Consider the following 25,857-nt stretch of genomic DNA (forward strand, 5'->3'; position numbering starts at 1 on the left):
ATCACTAATTTTTTTTAGTCGACTCATTTTATTTGCCATGCTCTATCTGGATCCTGTATGAGTTAAGAAAGTAAAAGGAAATGTGCCGCTGATAAAACAGTTGCAGATAACTTTTGGTACATTACCTGCATCTCGTTGATAAATAGATTTTATTATTGAGAAATCGAGATGAAAAGTCAAAACCAACAAGTCAGAATCTCATCAAGAGTGAAAACAGAAGCAAAGAAAACAACAAATCGGTCTTGGGTGAAACTAAGCGCTGGGTTCCGAAAGGTTTTAGGAGCTGAGTGTACAGGAGGTGAGAAGACATGAGTTACAATTCCTATACAGTGTTAATGTGAGGAAGGGAAAAGTGCAAGGAACAACTGATTTCCAGCTTTGACAAAATAAAGGAAGAAAAATAGATTTCCTTCTGCGTATAAAGCTATAATACTGCAAGTTCACAGAACCAATGGATGTTAATTTTCATTGCATTATTGCAGCATCCAAGGTAATTCCTTCTTTAATTCAATAATTCTAATATTACTGGGATACACTTCTTATAGTTTCTATAACAAAATAATAACTGAAAGCAAAACACCAGGAGATAAGCAAAATGATACAAAAGGTGCCACAACTGCAGACAAATTATCCCTGAACCTTATATCCAGCATATTTAAGAAAACTAAAAGTTCCCATATTTCTGAGTGGCCTAATACAGACAATTTTCTGCCAGCAGCATATTTTACCAAGACCTAGCCAGTTTCCAGCTCCATGCCATGTCTGGAAGCCTTGCAGCTTAATCAAGGTGGCCAACTAGTAGCAGGCCTGTGTGTCATCAAAATGGACTTTCCATTCTCCAAGACTGCAGTGCACAGATTAAAGGTCACAGTACCATCCATTAATAGTTCCATGCAGAAGTTTCTCCTTCAACCTGCTGGTTCTATTGACTTTGGGCATCTAAAGCTTCAATGAAAGCAGTTGAGGGGCCTCCCTCCACATTGAGGCAGTCTGATGCGTGCCTGCCTACTTCAGTAGCGTCCATTTCTCCCAATGAGGAAGTCAGCCAGATATCACAATATGAGCCCTATTGAAAAGACCAGCACAGTGGCAGGCATCCAGGGAACTAATAAAATAGACAAGCTCATGTCTACCATTTACGCTTGATGTCGGGGTTATTGCCACTGATCATAAAATTTAGCCCTATGTATTTCTAAAGCTTTCTTTCATCTCCTGAACTTATCTTGTTGATTCTGTTGATAAATTAAAAATTGATGATAAATATTTGGATAAACTTAGGGAGGTGATGGCCTGGACAAGTAAACCAGAGACACAGGTCCCATAGCAGATGGTGGAATTTCAATTCAATTTTAAAATATCTGGGATTAAAAGTCTAATCATGGTCTTTGTCAATTGTTGTAAAAACCCATCAGGCTCACTAATATCCTTCAGGGAAGGAAACTGTCATTCTTACCTGGTCTGACGTACATGTGACTCCAGACCCACAGCAATGTGGTTGACTCTTAACTGCCCTCTGAACTGGCCTAGCAAGCCATATAGTTTTGTCAACCTCTAGAAAGGGAAAAATGAATTAAACTGGACCACCTGATATCAACTAAGGCATTGGAAATGACAATGGCAAACGTAGCCCTATCAACCCTGCAAAGTGCTCCTTGCTAACATCTTGGGGTTAGTACCCATCCCTGAATATGTCCTGTCCCACAGGCAGGACAGGCCCAGCAGAGGAGTGGCAGCACAGTGTTATACAGTCTGAAGGGAGTTTTCCTCAGAGTCCTCAACATTGACTCCAAACCCCATGAAGTCTCATTGCATTGTCAAAAATGGACAAGGAAACCTCCTGATGATTACCATGTACTGCCCTCCCTTGACCAATGAATTGGTACTCTCCATGTTGAACAACACTTGGAGGAAACACAGAGGGTGCAGAATGGACGCAGACTACTCTGGATGGGCATCTTCAATGTTCGTCACCAACAATGATTTGGCAGCAGCACTATTGAACAAGCCGGTCGGTTCTTAAAGGCATAGTTGCTAAACTGGGTCTGTAGCAGGTGATGAGGGAACCAACAGGAGGGAGAAACATATTTGACCCCATCCTCAGCAGTTTGTCTATCGCAGATATATCTGTCCATGACAGTGTGGTTAAGAATGACCACCGCACAGCCCTGTGGAGACTGAGTCTCACCTTCACTTTGAGAAGAACCTCCATCGTGTTGCTAAATTGGAAAGTTTTCGAACAGATAGGCCGTAAGATCATAAGAAAAAGGAACTGGAGAAGGCCACTCAGTAGGATTCTGGTTGATCCAACATTCCTCATGTCCCCTCTCCTGCCCTTTCCCCATAATTCTCCATTCACCTACTGATCAACAATCTATTTAGCAATTCAAGACTGTGCATCCATCAGGCATTACAGGCCATTGACGGCAGCAGAATTGTACTTCAGGACTATCTGTAAAATCGTAGCCCAGCATGTGCCCCACTCAACCATTACCATCAAGCTAGGGAAACAACCCTGGTTCAATGGAGAGTGCAGGAGGGCATACCAGGAACAAGCAGCAAGCATACCAAAGGAACATGTGTCAACCTACAATTCAGGACTACTAGCATGCCAAACAGCATAAGCAGCAAGCCATAGACAGAGCACAGTGATTCGGCAACCAATGGATCAGATCAAAGCTGTTCTGCCTCATCTGATTGTGATTGGCAGTAGAAATCAAACCAATTGATCCATCCTTAATGATGGGCTAGCCCACAACATTAGTGCAAAGCTAAGGAGAACCTAGGGAAAACACATATCTTGGAAAGCTTTTCTCATGGCAGTGTGCAGAAGTCCTGGTCAAAGTTAGATATACAAAACTACATCTCCTGGAGAAAGGAGGTAGTTCAGGACAGTTAGAAAATAGATTATATCAGTATATAAGTATTTTACGTTGAAAGTTCCAGACCAGAAGTATTGCATGGAACCCCAAAGAGTTTTTTGAAGCTGAAACCGTCTAAGCTCAGCTGATTGAATACACAAGAAATAGACAAACTCTGAAGGCGGGAAACTTAAGTAAACAGTTAAGTCAAAACTATAAATGGGATAGAGAAGGGTATTCTCTCTGTTGTTTGAGACCTGTAATGTAAGTTCCCTACTAGTCTTGTGTTGGCTGTGGAAACAGGATTGTTCAGCTCTGTTAAAAGAGAATACCAAATAAATCACACTCTATACTCCAAATCTTGCTGGAGAGCTACCATTTATTTTGCTAAATATGATTTGAAAATCTTATGACAAAAGAATAGGATGATAAAATTCGCTATCAAATACAAATAGCATGTGACAATACTAAATCAAATCAGATAGAAATAAAAATTTAAATTTCTCACAAAAAAAACTAGGAGGCACCAAATACTTTGTGTATAATAACTGTAGAACATTTCTATTCTATTAGCCAAAATACTGTTGGGAAAAATAATAATGCATTGCAATGTTATTAACCTCCTGTACAGACAAACAGTTGTCCAGATGCAGATTCAACATTTGTATTTTTTGTTGGTTGTTTTATCCCACATCAATATCTATAGCTGGAATTAAATTTTTTAACATATGGATATCCACAGATACTTACATCATTAAAATGCTGACTAGTCTTCATGATGTACGGTGTCCGTTCATTTTTATCAAGTTTCATCCACCCTTGGCCAAGGAACTCCCTGGAAGAAAGTTTTCAAATTATTGAGATTCTCATGCTATACTTTGGGACTGTATTCCATGGCTCCCCTGCCAGTGTATTGAAGGCAGTGAAACAGCCTTGTGAAATATTATGTGGCCTTCCCCCCAAACCCTGTAACGTCTTCTATTTTCTGGTGAGTGGGGAAGGAATCAGGTGGCTCACTCACCCTGGGGCCTATTAAGGGTCTGTTGTAGCCAATTTAAGGGCCTCATTCTGCCTCCACAGTTATTTTATTTGCAACTGGGGAAGTTTCAGGCAAAGCATATAGCTTTCACTGCACGTTGGGGTGTTGAGTGTTCCCATTGGTCATTACCCCCACTTCACTGGACACCAAATTCACCAGACCCCATCCCCATTGTTGAGGTCTGTCAGCAGCTCCCATTGTTATCATGAACTTGGCTATTGGTTTGGATGCCATAGCCTGTTCTTCATCAGAACTAAGTATAGTCCCAGCAGTCCCAATCAGATTGGGCAGCAGCTCTCTAAGGCAGGACATCACAGATGTCTCCATCTTAAACAATTAATGCTGCTTAAAGAAGCTGCTAAGTATCCAACTCTCAGATGGGCATGCTTCCTTTTCGGTTCAGGTAAATATTCATATAAAGCCCCAAAAGGATTTTGCTAAACAGCACTATGTCTTCATTAGATAGATGTGATGCCTAAAAAAACTGGATTAACCCTTTCACAATCAAGTGAAGGATGGATTTTGTCAAGGTACAAGAGAGCAAAGATATTACTGGTATTTATCAGCAGGCAGAGTGTATCAGTGCTGTCAAATGCTAGATACTACCAACATATCACCTAATGTACAAGTGAAAAGGTAATTTTTAAAATATAAACGTAAACAAATTATGGTAAAAATTGACTCAGAAAATGTTGTACTCCAGCTTAGTTTGAAACAGTCATATGATCTAGCCCCTTCCTCACAGTCCTACAAGGATAAAAGTTCCCATATAAAATGCAGTGTGTAGAGATTTTCGCTGTATGGCTGCTGACCCTCAATGGTGCACTTTTAAGTAATTTACTAAAAGGGAGGGAAATCCCAAAAGCATTTTTAGGTCAGTTAATCTTCCTCAAGTAGTGAGCATCAGTTCACATTCTGTTTCGAAGTTGTCAGCGTATGTTCAGAAAGTTTGCACCCAGATTGTTAACACCAAAAAATACCTTTTCCAAGACAAATTCAAACTCACTCATATGGTATGCTTCTGAAAACAATATGATCAAGGAGCGTTAACTGCTCAGCTATTTCCATGACTGATAGCGTCTCAAAGGTTTCCATTCTGGGGCCATCTGTCTGTGAAGAATCATATTATGAGGCTGATTAGTACAACAAAGGAAATGGAGCTTCACCTGGGTTAAATTACAGGACTTTTCATTTCGAGGTTTTGCTCAGTGGGAATATTTACTAGAAATTGTGTCAATAAAATTAGTGCAAATAAGAAAATATCCAGAAACTTAATTCACGAAGTAGTCATTAACAATCATTGTAGATTTTCTTCTGAGAGTGTAGTAAGAAATAGCAATAAGAATATCATTCATTCTGTAGCTTTTTGCTCAGTAGTAACCTGAGTCTGTTTCTTTTGCTTACTTCCATTGAATAATGCTGTAGTTGTACTTGAAATGAAGAAACACAAATGCTTTCTAATACAGTAAGAGGCTAAAAAAAAAAGTATGTTCATGACTAATGCTGTAATTTTGTAATTAGGAAATTCTTCCTCTCTATTTTGGATTGTTGTTAGATTTATCAAAATACTGGCAGAGCCAATGGTGACCTAAGTTATGGATTGAAGTGGTCTAGATGCATCAGCGTTGAACAAGGCAGGAAGAACTCCGAGATCCTGGAAACAATCAGTGTGAAAGGAAGAGTGCCAATCTTTCCCTTTCAGCAGTGCACTAATAACACATAAATGCTTCAAGATTCAGTAAAGTTCAATTGCTAATTGTTAATCAAGTGGTGACAATTAAGGGTGTAGATAATCAGGGGATTGGTATAGGGCCATACTATTTAGGAATTAAACTAATTCTGCCATAACTTTACAGGCAACAGATGGAAAAGACCTACATGCTAAGAGGCTGGACAGCATTTATACCTAGAGCTGGAATCGATGCAACTTGTGATGTCTGCGAACAGACAATTGGTTCTGATTTGTGAGGGAGACCGTGTATCCGTCTCCCAGGGGAATGGACAAAATTCCTCCACCGATTAAACCAGTGGAAGAAAAGGCCTGAGACAGGATTCAACACTACCAGTGGAGAAATGTCAATTAGAGTCATTAATGAGTCAGTCGACATGCCCAATCTAACATAGCTTTCCTGCACCTCCCAAAGGCAGCCCAGAAGATCCTGTCGAGTTTGTCAGCAGTTTTGGGAATGGGCAGGTGGAGGAAGAATGAGAGATAGGAAGGGGCCAGGTATCCTCATTCTCAAGGCATCTGGCATCAGGCAAAGATAATGCTAAAAACCACCACTCTACACTTGCCTCAAAAACTTAAGTCCACTCCTTCCCACTCTCTCCCACCCAGCAACTATGCATCTTTCACTCCAAGATATCCATCTGCCTTCACTCACCCTCAGGCAGGTGTCTCATGATGATCTTGCCGCTAGTAGTGCTGGCCCCTGACCTGTTGTCAGTTCTCAGCAGGCAGAACTTGCACAAATGGAGTCCTCAATTGTGGAAAGGCCTGACGGTGGCATCTTAAGTGCCTGAAGGATATTTGATTCTGTCAGGTCTCCCTCTTGGAACTGATGGGGTTTTCCCACTGATTCCTTGACTGATGGGTGAGACCCCTTGTCAGATTGGAAAAATCCTATTCTAAATCTTAGTGTGAAAGGCTGGTTCCTAAATCAATGTGTAATCTATTTTCACTAAAATTGCTGTTAACAAAACCTTCTATATGTTGGTTCTTGAATATCAATCTGTTTAAAAATTACAACTTCAATTAACTTTACTTAAATGTATCAAAGCTATATTATTAATCAATCTTAAGGACTGTAACTTTGCCGAGTGTGTTCCAAGTTAAAAGCCATGCAAAAGAAAAGTCATCTAAAGGAAAGAAAAATTAATATCATAAAAATAAATAGCACACAAGCAAGTGTATGGAGAAGTTAGTTTATTTTTAATAATTTATTGATACGTATGGCTGCCTTATTATTTTTTATACTAAATTGAATCCAAGAACTAGTTCATTAATTCAGATACCATGTGGGTTCATCTGAGAATTGACATACTCACCATCTGAATTAAAACTTCCATCCGCAGCTGAGGATCATCCAACTCGTCTTGTGAAAGCACACTGACAGAGAGTTCAATGTAGATTAGAAAGACATACACTGTGGAGACAGATTTAACTCAACCAAATCACTGTACTACTAATACATTTTGAGTCATTGTTGTATAAAACAGATTAATTAACTTGCAGTTTTTTGAGGGGCTGCTGGTAGGCATTTGATATATGCAAATAAACTATTTTGCTGCAATTTTTGTAGACAGGTTTTTGCAAACAGTTTTGACTCTCTATCAGACTCAGTTTGACTAAGTTCTGGCTGTATTGGACTGATATTACCATGTTGCAGTCACGTTATTTTGTCTAATGCATTGACACAGAAGTAACAGTGTACCTTATGAGATAACCTCAGTCATGACTTCTGAAAACAAAAGGCTTCCAACAGCCTACCCACATGGCTTAGTCTTTGTAAGAACAATAATTTACAGAGAACAGTTAACACAATAAAACATCTCAAAGTGCTTCACAGGAGCATTATAAAACAAAATTTTTCACCGAGCAATAAAAGGAGATATTAGGACAGATGGCCAACAAATTTGGTCAATGAGGCAGATTTTGAGGAACATCATGAAGGAAGAAAGAGAGGTGGAAAGGAGTCCAACAGGAATTTTAAGTGTTTTAAGAACTGATGTAATGAAGGTTAATTGTGGAGCAAGAAATGCTGAAGAAGCTGGAATTAGAAATGTAAAACTTTTTAGAGCATTGTGGGGCTGAAAAGATGCAGAAATGGGGAGGGTTGAGGCCATGCAAGAATTTGAAAACAAAGATAAGAATTCTATAATCAAAGCTTTGCTTACTCAAGAGCCAATATAATTCAGTGAGCACTGATGTAATGGCTGAACAAGACTTAGGGAAAGTCAGAAAATGAGCAGCAGAATTGCAGATGACTTCAAGTTTATGGAGGTTAAAGTGTGGATAGCTATCCAGCCATGGTAACAAATGCATGGCTGAGGGTTTCAGCAAGTGTTTCCATACCTGTGTCAGGGATAGAATCTGCTGACAGGGGTAAAAATAAGCAATACATTGATATTTGCCAAAGGAAGGGATGGAGTTGGTGGCTAGGGAGTGGGGTTTGTAGTGGAGATTAATTTTTAGTCTTCCTAATAGTTAAAAGGAGAAACTTCCTGCTTATAAGTGACTGAACGGTGATGGAAACTGATCTCATGGAGTAAAAATAAGGTGAACCATTGTCTAACATTAACATTTAATATGGTATATTCTTAATGTCATTTATGACTTCGACAATTGGGCTGAAATTGCAGATAGCTTCTTCCCAGAGCTATTATATATTTGCTTAAATGTACTCAGCTTTAAGAAACCTCTTCAAGGTTTTAGACCATTGCTGGGACTGGCAATAACTCTTCATGCTCAATTCATTAAATATCCCTCCCTCCTCAGGAGCACTGATCTACACATCCACTTCTAATCCAACAACTTCCCAAACTGTCTCACTCAAAGAAAAAAAACTAAAACCCAAAAGTCTCCCTCTCTAAGCTGTGGTTATTTCCCTTTAGCTAAATAAAAACAAGTTCTAGAAGTCTCTGAAAAACTTGAGACTCCAATATTTACCTTGCTCAGTCACATGACAATCCACAATAACAAAAATCCATTGCTGCTGCACAAAACCTACTCACTCTAAAGACAAGCCTTAAAAACTTTTACAAATGCAGATTACAATTGACCAGGACCTGTATTGGACCAGCCATATTAATACTATAGCTACAAAAGCAGGACTGAGGCTGGAAATTCTGCAGCAAGTAACTCACCTCCTATGTTCCCAAAGTCAACCCATTATCTACAAGGCACAAATCATGAGTGTGATGGAATACAGTTTACTTGACTGGCTGAATGCAAGTCCAAGAACACTCAAGAAGCTTGACACCACCCAGGCCTAAGCAGTCCACTTGACTGGCAACCCATCAAACAGCTTCAATCTGTATTCGCTTCAGTGACAATGCCACTGACATCATCCCCTCTGGAGATCTCCCACCACAACTTCCCACCTCATAGTAAATGGGTAAACACATGGCAGAAGCAGTCCAACAGGACTAAATGTGAAAAACAGAGAGGCAGAGTACTATTTAAATGGTGTTATATTGGGAAATGTGAATGCAGACGGGTTCTAGATGTCCTTGTACACCAATCAATGCAAGTAGACAAGCACGCTAACCGCCTGCCCTGTAGTTCTTGTCTCACCCACTCCTCTAGGTGCTGCTAACTCCAATCTCAGAGTCCTTCTCTCACCTGCTCCACTACATGCTGCTGACTTCTTGTCTTAGAGTCTTCTCTCACCTACTCCTCTCCTCTTGTCGTTTACAATTATTTTAATTTGCACCTATTTGTTATGCTCTCATTATCCTGAAACAACCAGCCATCATTTATCTCAAATTTATAAAATCATGAATGCATCTATCAAATTGCTACTGAACCTTCTCTGTCTTATAAATGTTCTCATTTGTCCACTCTCATTTTATCGTAATAACCTCTGCCTAGTAACAAGCCAGCTAACCTACATTGCATCTTTCCTATTGTTTATTCTTTCTACAGTGTTCATTGAGGTGGGTCGGGGGGGTGGGCAGGGGAAGCTGCTGGAATTTTGAACAAAATTCATGTAGTTGCTTAATTCGGATCTAATACTTAATATGATCTACTGGATTTTGCATTCCATACTTCAAAACAAAAACTTTTTTTAAAGCAGTAAAATCCTGCAATGCACTTAGAAAATTCTGTCATCCTATGAATTTAGGTAAGTTTTGAAGAGGTGGTAAACATAGCCTGCAACAATAAACTTTTGGCACAATCTTAAGATATCACCTTAAAATGTTGGCTGTTGCTTTCCTTTCTTGGGGCAGGAGATCATGGTCACGCATCACTTCCTCTAATAAATTTACAATGTTGGCTTTCAGTTCACTGTTCATCTCGAAATCCTAAACAATGAGAAAATAATGAACTTATTACTATTCACAGGTAAGTGTCCATATCATGCTAGTAAATTTGCATATAAAAAAAATTTGATATTTTTATTGGTCTAAACATTTACTCACAGTCAATTACTTCTAACAGTGTTGAAGAGAAAGGATCAAATTTATTTAAGTATTAAGATAAAACCTGTGCAGCCCAATATTAAGAAAATTACTTCCTCACAGGCCAGTGCATGTCTAATAACATGACCATATTGCAAGAACAATCAAATTGAACCTTGTCAACACTTCCAACATCTAAAACCATTTCTCACCTTGTTAAAAAACAAATATAGAACAAGAAAATGTCACACATTTACGTATCTTGATCCTTGTAATGTTATACACATTCTGGACGTTAGATTCAGCTTTACACATTAATCCTTCTGAGTAAAAACCCTGCAAAATTCCTCCATGATCACCAAAATTTCAGGATTTCCAAATACACTATTTCCCTTCTATTCAAATACCTCATGTTGTTTAATCAGTTGTGCATTGCCAGTCTTTATTTCACTTGAGATTTCCAGAATTCCCCGGTTTTTTTTCCTTTTATCTCCACTGCTTTGCTTCAATGAATTACAATTCACTGATGTTTCCTTGGTCAGAGCAGCACAAGAACAATTATATTCTACTTCAAAATGCCAGTTCATATTCAGTGGCATAGACAAATGATGTTTTGTGCCAACAGCACTGGCTGGCTATTTTCTATATAATGGAGTGTTAAGATCTGAAGCATACAAACTTCTCTGCAGTACTCAATGGCCTGATCCAAATGTGTTTAAAGCAATTTTAGCTGATCTAGCAGTAAATTGCTTAAGGCTCCTGCTACACTGAAATAGTTTTCCATTAGTTAAGCGAACATGCAATTAGATTTCACAAGAACAAACCCTTCTCTTCCACTGAATCCTTGCATTACAAGAATAGCTCTATCCGTGACCATATAAGTTACAAATGCAATGAACATTTGTGTAGATCGTCTTTCTAAGCAAGGCTGGGAAATCACTTTCACATTTCCCAACCTTAGTTCAACACTAATGAAATTAGTTGAAGTGCAACAAGCAACCAAAAAGACTGCTGTTCCACGTACATGAATGTTCATTAACTGGCCATGTGCATTTTTGAACCTCCAGTGGACAAGGTTGCAAATGGTACTGAATAACCACAAATAATATTCAACTGCTATGTCATTGATCTTCTCCACCCATGCTCCACACCCCTCATCATGAGGTCAGAAGTGGGCACATGGCTGATTATTGCCCAGTTGTGAAAACTATACACAAATCCTCAGATACTTAAGCAGCCGTGTTCAAATGCAGCAAGATCTGGACAAAGCCAGACTTGTGTTAATAAAAGGAAAGCAACATTCACATCACGCAAGTGCTTGGCTATGAAAATCTTCAACAAAAGTTGAACCTAACCAATTGGCTTAGCTGTCAATGGCATTACCATTACTGAATCCCCACAATAGACATCCTAGACCATTGACCAGAAGCTGAACCTGACTATTCATATTGCTATTGTGGCTACATCAGTATAGTCAACTAAGAAGTAGAAGGACTGGTGGTCAACCTGAGTGGAATTCAGGACATAAACAAGGATAAAGGATGTCATGAAAAGGCTTCAGGGTGCTCTGAAGGAGGGGGTGAAAAGCCTGAGGTCATAGTCCATGTTGGGACAGATGATATAAGAAGAAACACAAATGAGATCCTGCAAATAGACTTTAGGGAGTTAGGTAGGAAATTGAAAAGCAGGACTTTGAAGGTAGTAATTTTCTGATGCCACTGAGTAATGAGTAAAGGAAGAAAAGGATAGAGTAGTTGGAGAAATGGTGCAAGAGGGAGGGCTTTAGATTCCTAAGAGTCATAGGTAGTGTGGGTACGAAGGCACCTTTTTTCAGTGGTAGAGGGATCTATAGCCAAGCTATTAGATTTCAAGTGAGAGATGGAAGGCTAAGAGGAGAGTTGAGGAGAAATATTTTCATCCAGAGGGTGCTGAGAGACTGGAACTGACTGCCTGAAAGGGTTGTTGATTCAGAAACTCTTGTAACATTTAAGCAGCATTTATATATGCAGTTGCATTGCGAAAGCCTCCAGGGCTATGGGCCAAAAGCTGGAAAATCTGATTAGTGTAGCCAGGTCTTTGTTGACCAGTGCACACACACACAATGGGTCAAATGGCCTCTTTCTATACTGTAAATATCAATCAAAGTTTTTTATTGTAATGAATTAGCTCTTTAATTAAGTTTAGGAAACGGGCTGTCTTGTTTCTCATCTGAGCAATATATATAATCTAATATGTTTGGCAATAACATGTTCCTTTTCAAATTCAAACTTTGTGATGGCCAATGGAAGAGTGGGACAAAGAAAGAAATCCATATTTCCTAAGTCGGTCATGACAACATCTGCAAATTATATTGAATGCTCTTACATTCTGTAGTGAATGTAGAATTTAAATTTATAGTAAAAACAACTTAATTGTGGTCATTCATATGAAATATGGTGAATTATCAATGGCTAAGAGAAGGGTAAATTTTACAGTTCTGAAGAATGGTTACTGGACTTGAAATGTTAACTTTGTTTTCTCTCCACAGATGCTGCCAGACCCTGCTGAGTTTCTCCAACAATTTCTGTTTCTTTTCAGCATTTGTAGTTCTTTGGTTTATATTATTGTGTCAAGTTTCGCAAATCTGTTTTCCCAGTTAATACTCCCAACAGTTAGAACACCTGTCACAAGTTCAACTGTGTGCTACATATGATTTACCACCCATTCAACTGAATGCATGCTGACATTTTCAATCAATTTCTGACATTCGTTGGCCCTACTGTTGGCTTGTTAAAAAAAACCACAAAGTGCCTCTGGAATTACAGTGTCTCAGAAATTTAATTTCATTGAAATCGATTTTTTCAGTTTAATGCTCTGTGTGATAGGGAAATTTATATAACAAAAACTCACATATTAAATCAACCATAATAACCTTTGCCCAGAGGCAAGACTTTAGCTAATAATCAGGAACATACTTATCTTCATTAGACTGAATGGGACAAAGCAGAATTCAATTTTCTGTCCTAGGTTTTATTTTTTCACATACTGTCAACTACAAATACGGTTAAATTACACCTTGAGACAATAATAACAAGCATATTAATGAAATTAATCTGCTTTCCTAACAAAACCCATCTAATATCATTAAGTACAATTCCACCACCTGAAGGGAAGTCCTAGAGGATTTATCAATGGTGTATAAACATTGGAACAATATCCACAGACTACCCTGTGTACACTGAGCACAGTCCTCTACAGAAACTCCTGACATGTTGCTGTCAGAAAATCTCCAGAATGCATGTGGCAAAATAACAGTTGTTTTAAAATGAACACAAGATTATCAAAATTCCAGGCGTGCTTTAACACATTTGAAAGCAGTGGCACAACTATGGTGTAATTGTCACCATTCACTCAGGTTCCTGTGACACTTTAGAAATGGGAATGTGCAGATGCACACTGTTTGTATGTGTTATTTTTATATATGAAAATGAATGCATGTCAAAAATACAATTGTTTTGGGATATTTTGGTTGCATATTCATGAACTATATCTATAAAAGGCTATACATACTATCAGTCCATCTTCCTGTCTCTATCCAGTTGTATAATGAATTTCTATCAGTCATTCAAATCTACCTGTAGTGTTTAGTGATTTAGCCATCAGGCTGTTGTCTGCCACTGTAAATGCTGTAATCTTATAAAATCAGAGTGTTCTGCTTCCGAACTGTGTTCACAATAAGTAAAAATAACTGCTATCGCTGGACCAGACACAGTTTCTTATCCAGTTAACAGATCTCAACCAGGTCAACAGTAAAGGTTACTTAATTGACCGCAGTGCTCTGAGGTTAGAGAGGAGAAAAATATCCAAAGCAAAGAGCTCCTCTTTGCACTGACTATTGTGATATGTTAAACACACACAAACAATATTTCCAATGCTGTGACACCACATGCACAGAAGCAATCTGCAAAGATCAGGTCTAGAATGAAACTCTAATCCAAATTGCTCTTCTGATGTTGTCCCTCAGTCCTTTTAGTCTGCATTCATCATCTCTCTTTTCAAAATAAAAACAATCCTTGGTCCAATGTCTTTGAAAACTATGACCCTATCTCCAGAATTATTTCTTTTCCATTCCTTATCTCCTGAATCCATGTCTACCTTTTTCAGAACTCCATGTTTGAGTCCCTCCAATCAAGTTTCCACTGTTGCCACAGTACAGTTCTTATCAAAGATATAAATGACATTCTATGTGACTGTCAAAGAGGTAAACTATCTCTCCTCAGCCTTATATATATTCTCCTTCTTCTCCTTGTACACCTCTCCACTGTCAGCAGCTGGGTCAGACAGCTGCAAGCTAATTTTATTCTCATCTGCCTAATTGTAGCAAAAATATCACTTGAACTGGCTACCCTTCCAGATCCAGCATTGCTGGGTAAATTTTACAGGATTTGGAGGGTGGGAATATTCCCCCGGTGGAAAAGATAAAGACAATCAACTTTTTACAAAAAGACTATGTTAGATTAGGGGTGACTTTAACAAGGCACATGTGGGACTTCTGCCCCTCCAGAAACGAGAAGTACCACCCCAAAAGGTAAGAACATGGATACTGGAGTGTACCTTCGAAGGAGGTAAACTCCCTTCCTTCCTGCCTTCTCACCCGAGGCAGTGAAAAACTAAGCTGGCCACTTTCTTCTTCTTTCCTCCACCCAATGTATTATGGCAGCAGAGGCAACGTTAGGCCCTTAACTACCCATTAATTGGCCTGGGAAAGGTATTAACAGGCCTAAGGGTGGGTGGGCTGACTGATGTTTTACCTGCCCATCAAATTAGGGAATAGCCAGATAAAGGCATTAAAGCAGGAGGTTAGCCATTTTATATGCACACCCAACCTTACCCTGCTGGGATGTTTGCATGATGGTTTTGTACGCTTGTGCATGTGTGCGTGCGTGTGTGTTTGTATTGCAGTGGTGGGGGACATGGCTTAAAGTCTCCATGGCTACCTTTCCCAATTGATCCTTAGCTCCCTCTTTTTCTCATCAGTATGCTGTACCTCAGCAAGATCATCCAAAAACAGCATTAGTTTTCACTGCACACTGATGAAATTCACCGCCATTTCACTGCCGTATCTTCCAATTCCTCCATTGTTATTAAGTTGTCAGACTGCTTAAATGATTCCCAAAATTGGATAAGCAGGAATGCTCTCCAAGCAAGTAATGGGAATACTGAGGCCATTGACTTTAGTCCCCACTCCACGCTCCATCCTGCTTCCTTGGCACAGTCTGAGACAAAGCCAAAAGTGTTTGTATCATAGATCACTCAATTGGCTCAAAAATCAATTCCTGACCACATATTTGAATCATCACTAACAGCACCTATTGCTGTATCTGTAACAGCATTGGAGTTGGCTCCTGCCTCAGCTCATCTAATGCTGAAACTGTCACTTATGTTTGTGTTGTCTATAGATGTAAATCTTTCATTTCACCACCATTAGCCATACCTCAGTTACTGAGGCCCTAAACTCTCGAATTCACTATTGATATTTCTCTATTTCTCCAACTCACCTTCCTCCTTTAATAGGCCCTTTCGTGTATTAAATCTACTTCTTTGACCAAGCCCTTTGGTCATCAGACCTAATATCTACTCATGCAGCTCAATCATATTTTGTTTTATATTGCTTCTGTAAAGGATCTTGGCAGGTTCACCAGGTTAAAATGGGGATGGTGGTGTTGTGACAGTACATGCCAAACAGTGTAAGCAACATGGAATAATAATCCCACAGCCAACAGATCAGAGCTAAGCTCTGCAGTCCTGCCACACCCTGTTGTGAATTGTGGCAGATGATTACAGAATGAACAGAAGGAGCAGGCTCCACCAGCTATCCCCACATTCAATGACAGGAAAACACAGCAAATCAATGCAAAATATAAGACTGAAGCATTTGTATTCATCTTCAGTCAGAGGTGGGACTGTAGGATCCATCTTGGCCTCCTCTTAAGATCCGCATCATCAAAGATGCCAATCTTCAAACAATTTGATTGACTCTATCAATAAAATTCTGAAACCAACCGATGCTGCAAAGGCAATAGGCCCAGACAGCATTCCAGCAATTGTACTGAAGACATGTGCTACAGAACTAGCAGTAGGCCTAGTCAATCTGTTCCAGTATAGCTACAACATTGGCATCTACCTGACCATGTGGAAAAGTAGTCAGGTGAGTCCTGTGCACAAAGACAGAACATATCCTACCTGATCAATAGCATCAATCAGTCTACTGTCATTTGGTACTGAAGAGGTGGAAAGGGTCATCAACAGCGCTATTAGCACTTGCTCAGCAATACCTTGCTCACTGACATTCAGTTTGGGGTCTGCAAGTACAAGTCATCAGAGGTAAGATGAGAATGATTATTCTTGATATCAAGGCTGCAATTTGACCGACTGTGCGATCAAGGAACCGTAGCAAAACTGAACTCAATGGGAATTGGGGGAAAACTCCCTGCTAGTTGTGCAAGCTAGGTGGAATAGTTATGGTAAATGTGAAGATACAGGGATAGGGTTGGAGGAGGGGGCGCTCCCTGGAGGAGCAATGCAGACTTGATGGGCCACATGGCCTCTTTCTGCAATGTAGGAATTCAACGATTCTATGGTTGGAGACAGAACCTCCCACACAGGAAAACAGTTGTGATCGTTGGATGACAATCATCTCAGTCCCAGGACATCTCTGGAGGAGTTCTGCAGGATAGTGCCCTGGACCCAGCCAACTTCAGCTGCTTCATCAAAAGCCTTATCCCCATAATAAAATTAGAAACTAGGATATTTGTTGATGTATGCAGAATGTTCAGACCAATTTGCAACTCCTCAGATATTGAAGAAGCTCATGGACAAAATGTGGACAATATCCAGGTTGGGTAGATAAGTGGAAGGTAATATCCCTACCATGTGAATGCTAAGCAATGACCATCTCAAATAAGAGAGAATCTTATGTTCAATTGCAGGTTAGCATTGACCAGAAACTGAACAGGACTAGCCATAAAAATCCAATGGCTACAAAAAGAGGTCAGAGGCTAGGATTTCTGCTGCAAGTAATTCAACTCTTGTCTTCCCAAAGTCTGTCCACCACATATAAGCCACAAGTCAGGAATGTGATGAAACATTCTTCATTTAGCTGGATTAGTGCAGATTCAACAATCCTCAAAAAATATAACACCATCTAGCAGCAAGTAGTCTGCGTAATTGGCACCCCACCAACCACCTTCAACATTCACTTCCTTCACCACTAACACAGTGCAGTAGTGTGTACCATCCATAAGATACACTTTAGCAATTCACAAAACATCCTATGATGTACCTTCCAAACCCATGGCCATTTCCATCTAGAAGGATAAGGGCAGCAGATACACAGGAAAGCCATCCACTTGCAACTTTCCCTCCAAGCCACTCACCATCTGGATTTGGAAAAATATTGCCATTCCTTCAGTGTTGTTGGGTCAAAATCCTGGAACTCCTTCCTTAATGCCATTGTGGGTCGAACTACAGCACAGTGATTGTAGCTGCACGAGAAGGTGGTTAATTGCGGTTAGGTGATGGCCTAGTGGTATTATTAATACAGAAACCCAGGTAATGTTCTGGGGACCCAGGTTCAAATCCCACCATGGCAAATAGTGGAATTGGAATTCAATAAAAATCTGGATTTAAAAGTCTGAAGTTGACCATGAAAATAAATGTCAATATTCAGAAACCCTATCTGATTCACTAATGTGCTTTAGGGAAGGAAACTGCATCCTTACCTGGTCTGGCCTACATGTGGCTCCCGACCCACAGCAATGTGGTTGACTCCTAACTGCCCTCTGGGTAATTAGGGATGGGCAATAAATACTGCCTGGTCAGCAACGCCCTCATCCCGTGAATGAATAAAAAAAAGTCACCATCTCAAGCACAAATAAGAACAGGCAGTAAAAGCTGGCCAGCCAGTGATGCCTACAGCCCACAAGTGAATGAAAAGAATGCAAAAAGATTGCTTTAAAAAGGATTTAAAAAGGACTCACCTTCATTCCCCTGTGCCCACACATCAATGTATTCCGTTCATGTCGGGATGTTGAACTCTTTTTTTCACCAACTCCGCCTCTCCACGCCTATTTCTTTAACCGCGAGTCTAACCCACCCTCTGCAGACCCCTTCTCCTGTCTCCAACACACCCCATCCTCCTGGACATCACCCCAAGGCCTCCTACCCTCCCTCGACCTCATCATCTCTAACTGCCGTTGCGACATCGATCGCCTGAATCTCTCTACCCCTCTCATCCACTCCAACCTCTCCCTCACGGAATGTGCAGCCCTCCATTCCCTCCGCTCCAATCCTAACCTCACCATCAAACCTGCGGATAGAGGGGGCGCAGTAGTGGCATGGTGCACTGACCTCTACATAGCTTTAAACTAACTCTCTGACACCTTCTCCTACTGCCCCCTCGATCATGACCCCACCCCGATCATGAAACCATCGTTTCTCAGACCTTTCATAACCTCATTACCTCAGGTGACTGCCCACCCACAGCCTCCAACCTCATCGGTCCCTAACCCACACTATCCATTTCTATCTCCTTCCCAAAATCCACAAACCTGACTGCCCCAGCAGACATATTGTCTCTGCCTGCTCCTGTCCCACTGAACTCATCTCCACATACCTTGACTCTGTTTTCTTCCCCCCGGTCCAGGAACTCCCCACATACGTCCGGGACACCACACCCTCCACTTCCTCCAAGACTTCCAATTCCCTGGCCCCCAACACCTCATCCTCACTATGGACATTAAATCCCTATACACTTGTATCCCCCACGCTGATGGTCTAAAAGCCCTCCACTTCTTCCTCTACTGCAGGCCCAACCAGCCCCCCTCCACCATCAACCTCATCGCCTTAACAGAACTTGTCCTTACCCTGAACAACTTCTCCTTTAACTCCTCCCACTTCGTACAGGTTAAGGGGGTAGCTATGGATACCTGCATGGGCCCAAGCTATGCCTGTCTCTTTGTAGGATACATGGAACAGTTCCTCTTCCAGTGTTACATGAGCACTATCCCCCTCCTCTTCCTCCGCTATATCGGTGACTATATCGGCGCTGTCTCGTGCTCTCATGAGGAGCTTGAACAGTTCATCAACTTTACTAACACCCATCACCCCAAACTCAAACTCAGCTGGATCATCTCTGATGCCTCCCTCTCCTTCCTGGACCTCTCCGTCTCCATCTATGGTGACCGCGTCGAAACCAATATCTATTTCAAGCCCACCGACTCCCACAGCTACCGAGACTACACCTCCTCTCACCCACCTTACTACAAGAATGCCATCCCCTATTCCCAATTCATCCGCATCCGCCATGTCTGCTCCCAAGATGGGGTGCTCCACTCCTGAACTTTCCAGATGTCCTCTTATTTCAAGAACCGTAACTTTCCCCTCCGGTGATCAAAAATGCCATCAACCACATCTCTTGCATTACCTGCACTTCTGCCATCACACCCCCTCCCCCCAACAAAAATTAAGACGGACTCCCCCTGGCCCTCACATATCACACCACCAACCTCTGCATCCAGCATATCATTCTCCACTACTTCTGCCACCTACAATCCGACCCCACAACCAGAGATATTTCCCTCCCCACCCCTATTGCCTTTCGTAGGGGCTGCTCTCTCTGCGACTCCCTTGTCCACTCCATACTCCCCAATAACACCACCACACCCGACACCTATACCTGCAACCGCAGGAAGTGCTACACCTGCCCCTCCAGCACCACCACCACCCCTGCCCCCACCTCCATTCAAGGCCCAAAACAAACCTTTCATATCAGACAGGGGTTCACCTGTACATCAGCTAACTCAGTCTACTGTATCCGCTGCTCCCGGTGTGGTCTCCTCTACATTGGTGACACCAAGCGTAGACTCAGAGACCATTTCGTAGAATATCTGCGCTCTGTATGCGATAAAAAACAACACCTTCCGGCCGCGAACCATTTCAACTCCCCTTCCCACTCTGTAGGTGACATGTCCACACTCAGCCTCCTTCAGTGTCACAATAACATCACCCACAAACTGGAGGAGCAGCACCTCATATTCCGCCTTGGAAGCCGCCTGATGGCCTAAACATAGAATTCACCAGTTTTAAAATCTCCCCACCCCCGGCCTCATCCCAATGTCCAACCCACCTTCTCATCCCCGCCTCCTTGACCTGACACAACCCTGTCCATCTTCTCTCCCACCTATCCTTCCCACGTATCCCATTGACCAATCCCTACCATTGCCTACTTGCACTCACCTATCACCATCCCACCTACCTTCCCCAATATCACTCCTCCTCTTTCTATTTATTTCCGAGCTCCCTTCCCCCTCCCCATTTCTGAAGAAGGGTCCTGATCCGAAACGTCAACTTTCCTGCTCCTCTGATGCTGCCTGGCCTGCTGTGCTCCTCCAGTTCCATGCCATGTGGATTTAAAATGATAATTGTTTTTGTTAGGAAAGTGATTTTTTGAATAAAGTAGCCAGGTCATGCGGTAAGCAAAGCATCTAAATAATTGTATCCATTTAAACAAATTCTCCCAAACTGTAAAAACAAATGCTACCAAAAGATGGCACTCTGAATGTTGAATTGGCTTAATGTATTCTTACAACTCACTGCTAAATCCCAAACACCACAACAAGTTTGAACTATTTCTCCTCAACTTTTGCCATTCCTATTCTTTGTGGTTTTAACTCGCATATGCTAGCATTTGCTAACATTGCTTCCATTAACCATAAGCAAGTTATTTATCACAGTCAAAACTCAGGGTTCAGAAAAAGGGTCTGAAGCATTAACATAGCCTTTCTCTTTACGTATGTATACAAGCCTGTATGCCTTATTAATAAGTTACTTAATTTATTTCCAATTCCCGCAAATTGTCTCTTTTTATTTATACTAACCTGCATCATATCTCAGTTTTGCAATGGCTAGTACTTTTGCCAATTGAGACATCACAGATCTCTCATGCCAACATGAACGTAGAGACATAGAAAATTTATAGCACACAGGTCATTCAGCCCAATGTGTGGGCATCAGCTAAAAAAGATGATCGAGCCTAACGCCACTCTTGGCCCATAGTCCTGGAAATTAGAAAATGTTAAGTGCATATTCAAGTATTTTTCAAATGTGATTAGGGATTCTACCTCTACTTTTTCTCAGACACCAAGGAGGAAACCATTATCACTCTCTCAATGTGAATAATCTCCTTAATTCCCCTTTACTTCTTTAACCAATTATTTTAAATTTATGCCTCCTTGGTATTGATCTCTGTTTTAAGAGATGCAAGTTCTTCCTATCCACTCTGTTTCGTCACCACATTATTTAAACACCTCAATTAAATCTTTCCTCTGTATCAAAGAAAACAATCCCAGCCAAGCCGATCATTCCTCTCAGTTAATATTTTCTGTTCCTGACAACGTCGTAACCAATTTCCTTGGTACTCTCTCCACAACAATCACATTTTCCTGGAAATGTGATGACCGGAACTGGATGTAGTAGTCTAGCTGTATGGTAAATGATCGATTTCCACTAAGCTGACAGCTATAAATGCTTGTTTGCAACATATTGTCTTGTACAACTCTTACATATTTCATTAACATTTTATCCTTGATTTTTGTTTTGGGAAACCACCTTGCAAGATTTGCTTTAAAGAAGATGAATTTCTAGAAACATGGAGGAGACTATGATTCACTTCATTTCAATGTTTTATATTCAGTCACTCTGAAATATTGCTGGACCTATCCCATATAAATTAGAACTGACAGAAAAGTTCCTTGGGTATGTTTGTCTCTGTGAGTGAGGAAAATGCTTTCAAAGCTGTAAAGTTTGTATTTTATTAGATGCTATTTCTATGGCTTTTTGTAAGTCCATTCTCACGCGACAGATTTCATCAGAATCAATCCCATCATTAAATTCAGTCATTACCACAATAAGTTTTCAATTCCTATCTCCTTTATAATTTGTTTGTATTACAAATACAATCATAAATTTTCTCAATGTTAGAATTTGAAAGTATACTAATGCCATTAGGTATTGTCAAATTGTCAAATAAATTATGATACTTATAGAACAGATCTCACATTTTTGCTTTAAAATTTAAGGCAATTATAATTTTCTGCAGTGGATTTTGAGTAGCCCTTGTGCAAATGGTTGTCAAACTCCTATTCAAGCAAAACCAACAATGCTTCTAATTAATCTGATTCAGTCAAAGGCTTTGCTAGCATTTTAGAATAACAAAACATAATCGCTGGAGGATTTTATTGCAGGATAGGCACTACCTTGTTCCACATTTTAGTTTTGTAGTCATTAGAATAGATAGGGCAAAGAAACTTCAAATACTGGAAGGCTGGGAAAGATGCATAGTGAATGTAGCACATATCCATCGATCAATTTGAAACCAGTACATTTATCTAAACTGTATCATTAAACATATTCTATTTTCCAAGACAAACAAAATGTTCCTCCTCCTGACATCATTTTTGAGATTAGGAACTATAAAATGTACATTGGAGAGTTTTACTCAAATGACCCTATTAACATGCAATTCTTGTGTCAATATAGTCACATTGAGGCACAGTGTGCAATGTGACTGACAAGTGAACCTGCCTACCTAGCTGTTCTGATGGTGGGTTATCCCCAAAAATATTAACTTTACTTTCCTCTTTATCAAGGATGCTCTATTTGTTCCAGTATTTTTCGATTCTGTAATGAAGTGATCTTGCTGTATTTCTGTTTTATGTGACTCAGTCATGAGTGATTTAGTCTCCATGAGCTCATCTGTGGTACAATATATGCAAGGTTCATTGGGACTGAAAATGATCATCAGGGGTAAGACAAAACAAACTAAAGCAACTTTACAACGTATGATTTTCTCTTCTGCTGAAGTTAATCTGTTATTATTTGTGTTGTGCAACTTCAGTTGTCCTGTAACAATGTATCAAACATAACAGCTTGAGTGTTGTTTAGCAGGAATTCCTCACCATTAGGTATGCCCTGCCCAAGGCAGGTCCACACCACCCTGTCTGATATTTCATCCTGAGTCATTTTCTTGGATTGGGAACAGGAAACGAATCTATGCCATTGCCATTATTGTGAAGCACACACTAGACAAATAGCCATCTAAAGCAAACGGCCACCTGCTTTGAAGGAATTAGGACCTGAATAAATTTTGCACACTTTCAGCCAACTGTTTAACATTGGCATAACTAGTACCAAGGCCCAGGCCATTCCAAATTCAAAATAGGGTTCTCTAAGAAGTATTGGATCATAATATAAATTCTTAAGTAATATTCAGTACTGAAATAATTCTAACTTCTGCTTTGCATGACTATGCAGAAGCCAGATGTAATACGCTGGTCAGTATATTTCTGATTTGTATTGAGTACGCAGTTCAACCAGAAAAGCCAAGTGGTCATTCATCTCAGCCTACTCTAGAAGGTCTCCAGGATGACAGATGCCAGATTTCAACCATTTCAATTCACTCCATGTGATATTCAGAAATGATTGAATCCACTGGATACTGCAAAGGCTGTGGACTCTGACAACATCCTGCAATAGTACTAAAGACTTGCACTCTAGAACTTATCGCACCCACAGTGAAGTTGTTGCAGTACAGCTACAACATTGGTAGCCACCTGACAATGTGGGAAATTACCCAGGTATGTCTTGTTCACAAAAAACAGGTCAAATCCAATGTGTGCAATTACCACTATATCCTTCTATTTTCAAGGTTCAGCAGAGTGATGGAAGGAGTGGTCACTAGCGCTATTAAGTGGCACTCTCATGCTCATGTTGGGCTCTGTCAAGGTCACTCAGCTCCTAACCTTATGGCAGGTGGCAGGCTTAGTTCAAACATGGACAAAAGAACTTAACTCTGGAGAAGAGGTGAGAGTGACTGCTCTTGACATCAAGGCATTTGTTGAAGTACAATGATAAAGAGCTGTAGCAAAACTGATGTCAAAGGGGCAAACTCTCCACTGGTTGGAGTCATACCTAACATGAAAAAAGCTGGTTATAGTTGTTGGAAGTCAACCATCTCAGCCCCAAGTTCATCAGGTTGGAGTCATCAGGCTCAACCATCCTCAGCTGCTTCAGCTTTAATTATCAGATGCACTTTACTGGAGGATGAGGTGCCTGTTTAGGACCCAGACAATAGGCATGGCACACTTATGTTTCTAGAGTTGTTGTCCAACACTTTGTTTCAGCAGTTTTAAGAATCAGACACTTCTGCACGTTATGGAGTTGCCAAGCTAACTCTTCCCCCTTCTCTACAATTCTTCACATGAAAAAGAATGATTGGGTACAATCAAAATAGTCAGATATTTTATTCCAAAATATAATAGAATGAAGAAGGGTTGTATGCATCATCAGACCTGTCTCTTGAGGTTTTTTTATTCATTAACGGGATGAAGATGTCGCTGGCGAGGCAGCATTTATTGTCATAGAATCCCTACAGTGTGGAAACAGGCCCTTCAGCCCAACAAGTCCACACTGACCCTCACAGCGTCCCATCCAGACCCATTCCGCTATAACCCACCTAATCTACACATCCCTGAACACTACGGGCAATTTAGCATGGCCAATTCACCTAACCTGCACATCGTTGGACTGTGGGAGGAAACTGGAGCACCCGGAGGAAACCCAAGCAGACACTGGGAGAATGTGCAAACTCCATACAGACAGTTGCCCGAAGGTGGAATCGAACCCGGGTCCCTGGTGCTGTGAGGCAGCAGTGCTAACCACTGAGCCACCGTATCGCCCGTGTCCATCCCTAATTGCCCAGGGGCAGTTCAGAGTCAACCACATTGCTGTGGGTCTGGAGTCACATGTAGGTTAGACCAGGTAAGGATGGTAGTTTCCTCCCTTAAAGGGCATTAGTGAACCAGTTGAGCTTTTCCAACAATCAATTCATGATCATCATTACGCTATTAATTCCAGATATTTTATTCAATTCAAATTCCACCATCTGCCGTGGCAGGATTCAAAACCCGGGTCTCCAGAATGTTATCCGGGTCTCTGGATTAAAAGTCCAGCGATAATACCACCAGGCCATCACCTCTCCCGAGTAATATTATCCATCAAGGTTAAATATGTACAATCAGTTGCCACCACATGTAATGTTTCCTCCATTGTTCAAGGGTGGAGTGGTTACATAATGCAACTTCAGTGCAACATTAGGTAGCAAACACTTTCTAAACTATTAAATTAATATCATTTTGGGAATTGTAACTGTCACCTGGATCAGCTTTTTCAATAGAAAAGCTTGGAAAATATATCTTTATGGGAGTCTAAAATGAAACTAAGAAAAATTGAAATTCCAATCGGAGATTGGATTCTCCTTATTTGGCCAGAGCAACCAAAAGTCCCAATGAACACTGTACTGGATAGCAAGCCTAATTCATTATATGTTGATGATAAGTACATGTGGAAGTAAAACATTTGAAATTACAAGGAAGAGCTTACTGTGTTACTATAGATGTTAAACTATGTGTGTTCAAAGCAGACATTTCATTGAACTCACATCATTAAATTATTGCAAAAAATTAATCTGTCTTTGTCTAATGGCCATTCTGATATCGTCTTGTCCCAAACCAGAGCAGATACCAATGTAAGTAATTGTAATATTTTTATGATAATTTAATCTTCATACTCTAGGAAGGAAAGGAAAATTCACTTTGGATTATAAATGGCACCAACATTTGGTGGCTCAGTAGGTAGCATTTCGCCTCATATCACAAGGTTCTAGGGTCAAGTTCTGCTCTAAGGTTAAAAAAAAATTGATATTAATATCCAGTGCAATACTGCAATTAAAGGCACTGATGT

General features: G+C 40.5%; 1 protein-coding gene across 1 annotated transcript in view; it reads right to left on the bottom strand.

Annotated features, from left to right (window-relative positions):
• Positions 1–25,857, bottom strand: part of rasgrf2b (Ras protein-specific guanine nucleotide-releasing factor 2b) — a 218,505-nt gene that overhangs the window by 20,986 nt on the left and 171,662 nt on the right. Inside the window, exons 18-21 of the mRNA XM_048595101.1 lie at positions 9,812–9,924; positions 6,946–7,006; positions 4,904–5,007; positions 3,609–3,693 (exon numbers count right to left, since the gene is read on the bottom strand). Of these exons, the coding sequence (XP_048451058.1) occupies positions 3,609–3,693; positions 4,904–5,007; positions 6,946–7,006; positions 9,812–9,924 (363 nt within the window). The remainder of the gene's footprint in view (positions 1–3,608; positions 3,694–4,903; positions 5,008–6,945; positions 7,007–9,811; positions 9,925–25,857) is intronic.

Source organism: Rhincodon typus, chromosome 3 (genome assembly GCF_021869965.1).
Source record: "Rhincodon typus isolate 14 chromosome 3, sRhiTyp1.1, whole genome shotgun sequence".
Taxonomy (NCBI): Eukaryota; Metazoa; Chordata; class Chondrichthyes; order Orectolobiformes; family Rhincodontidae; genus Rhincodon; species Rhincodon typus.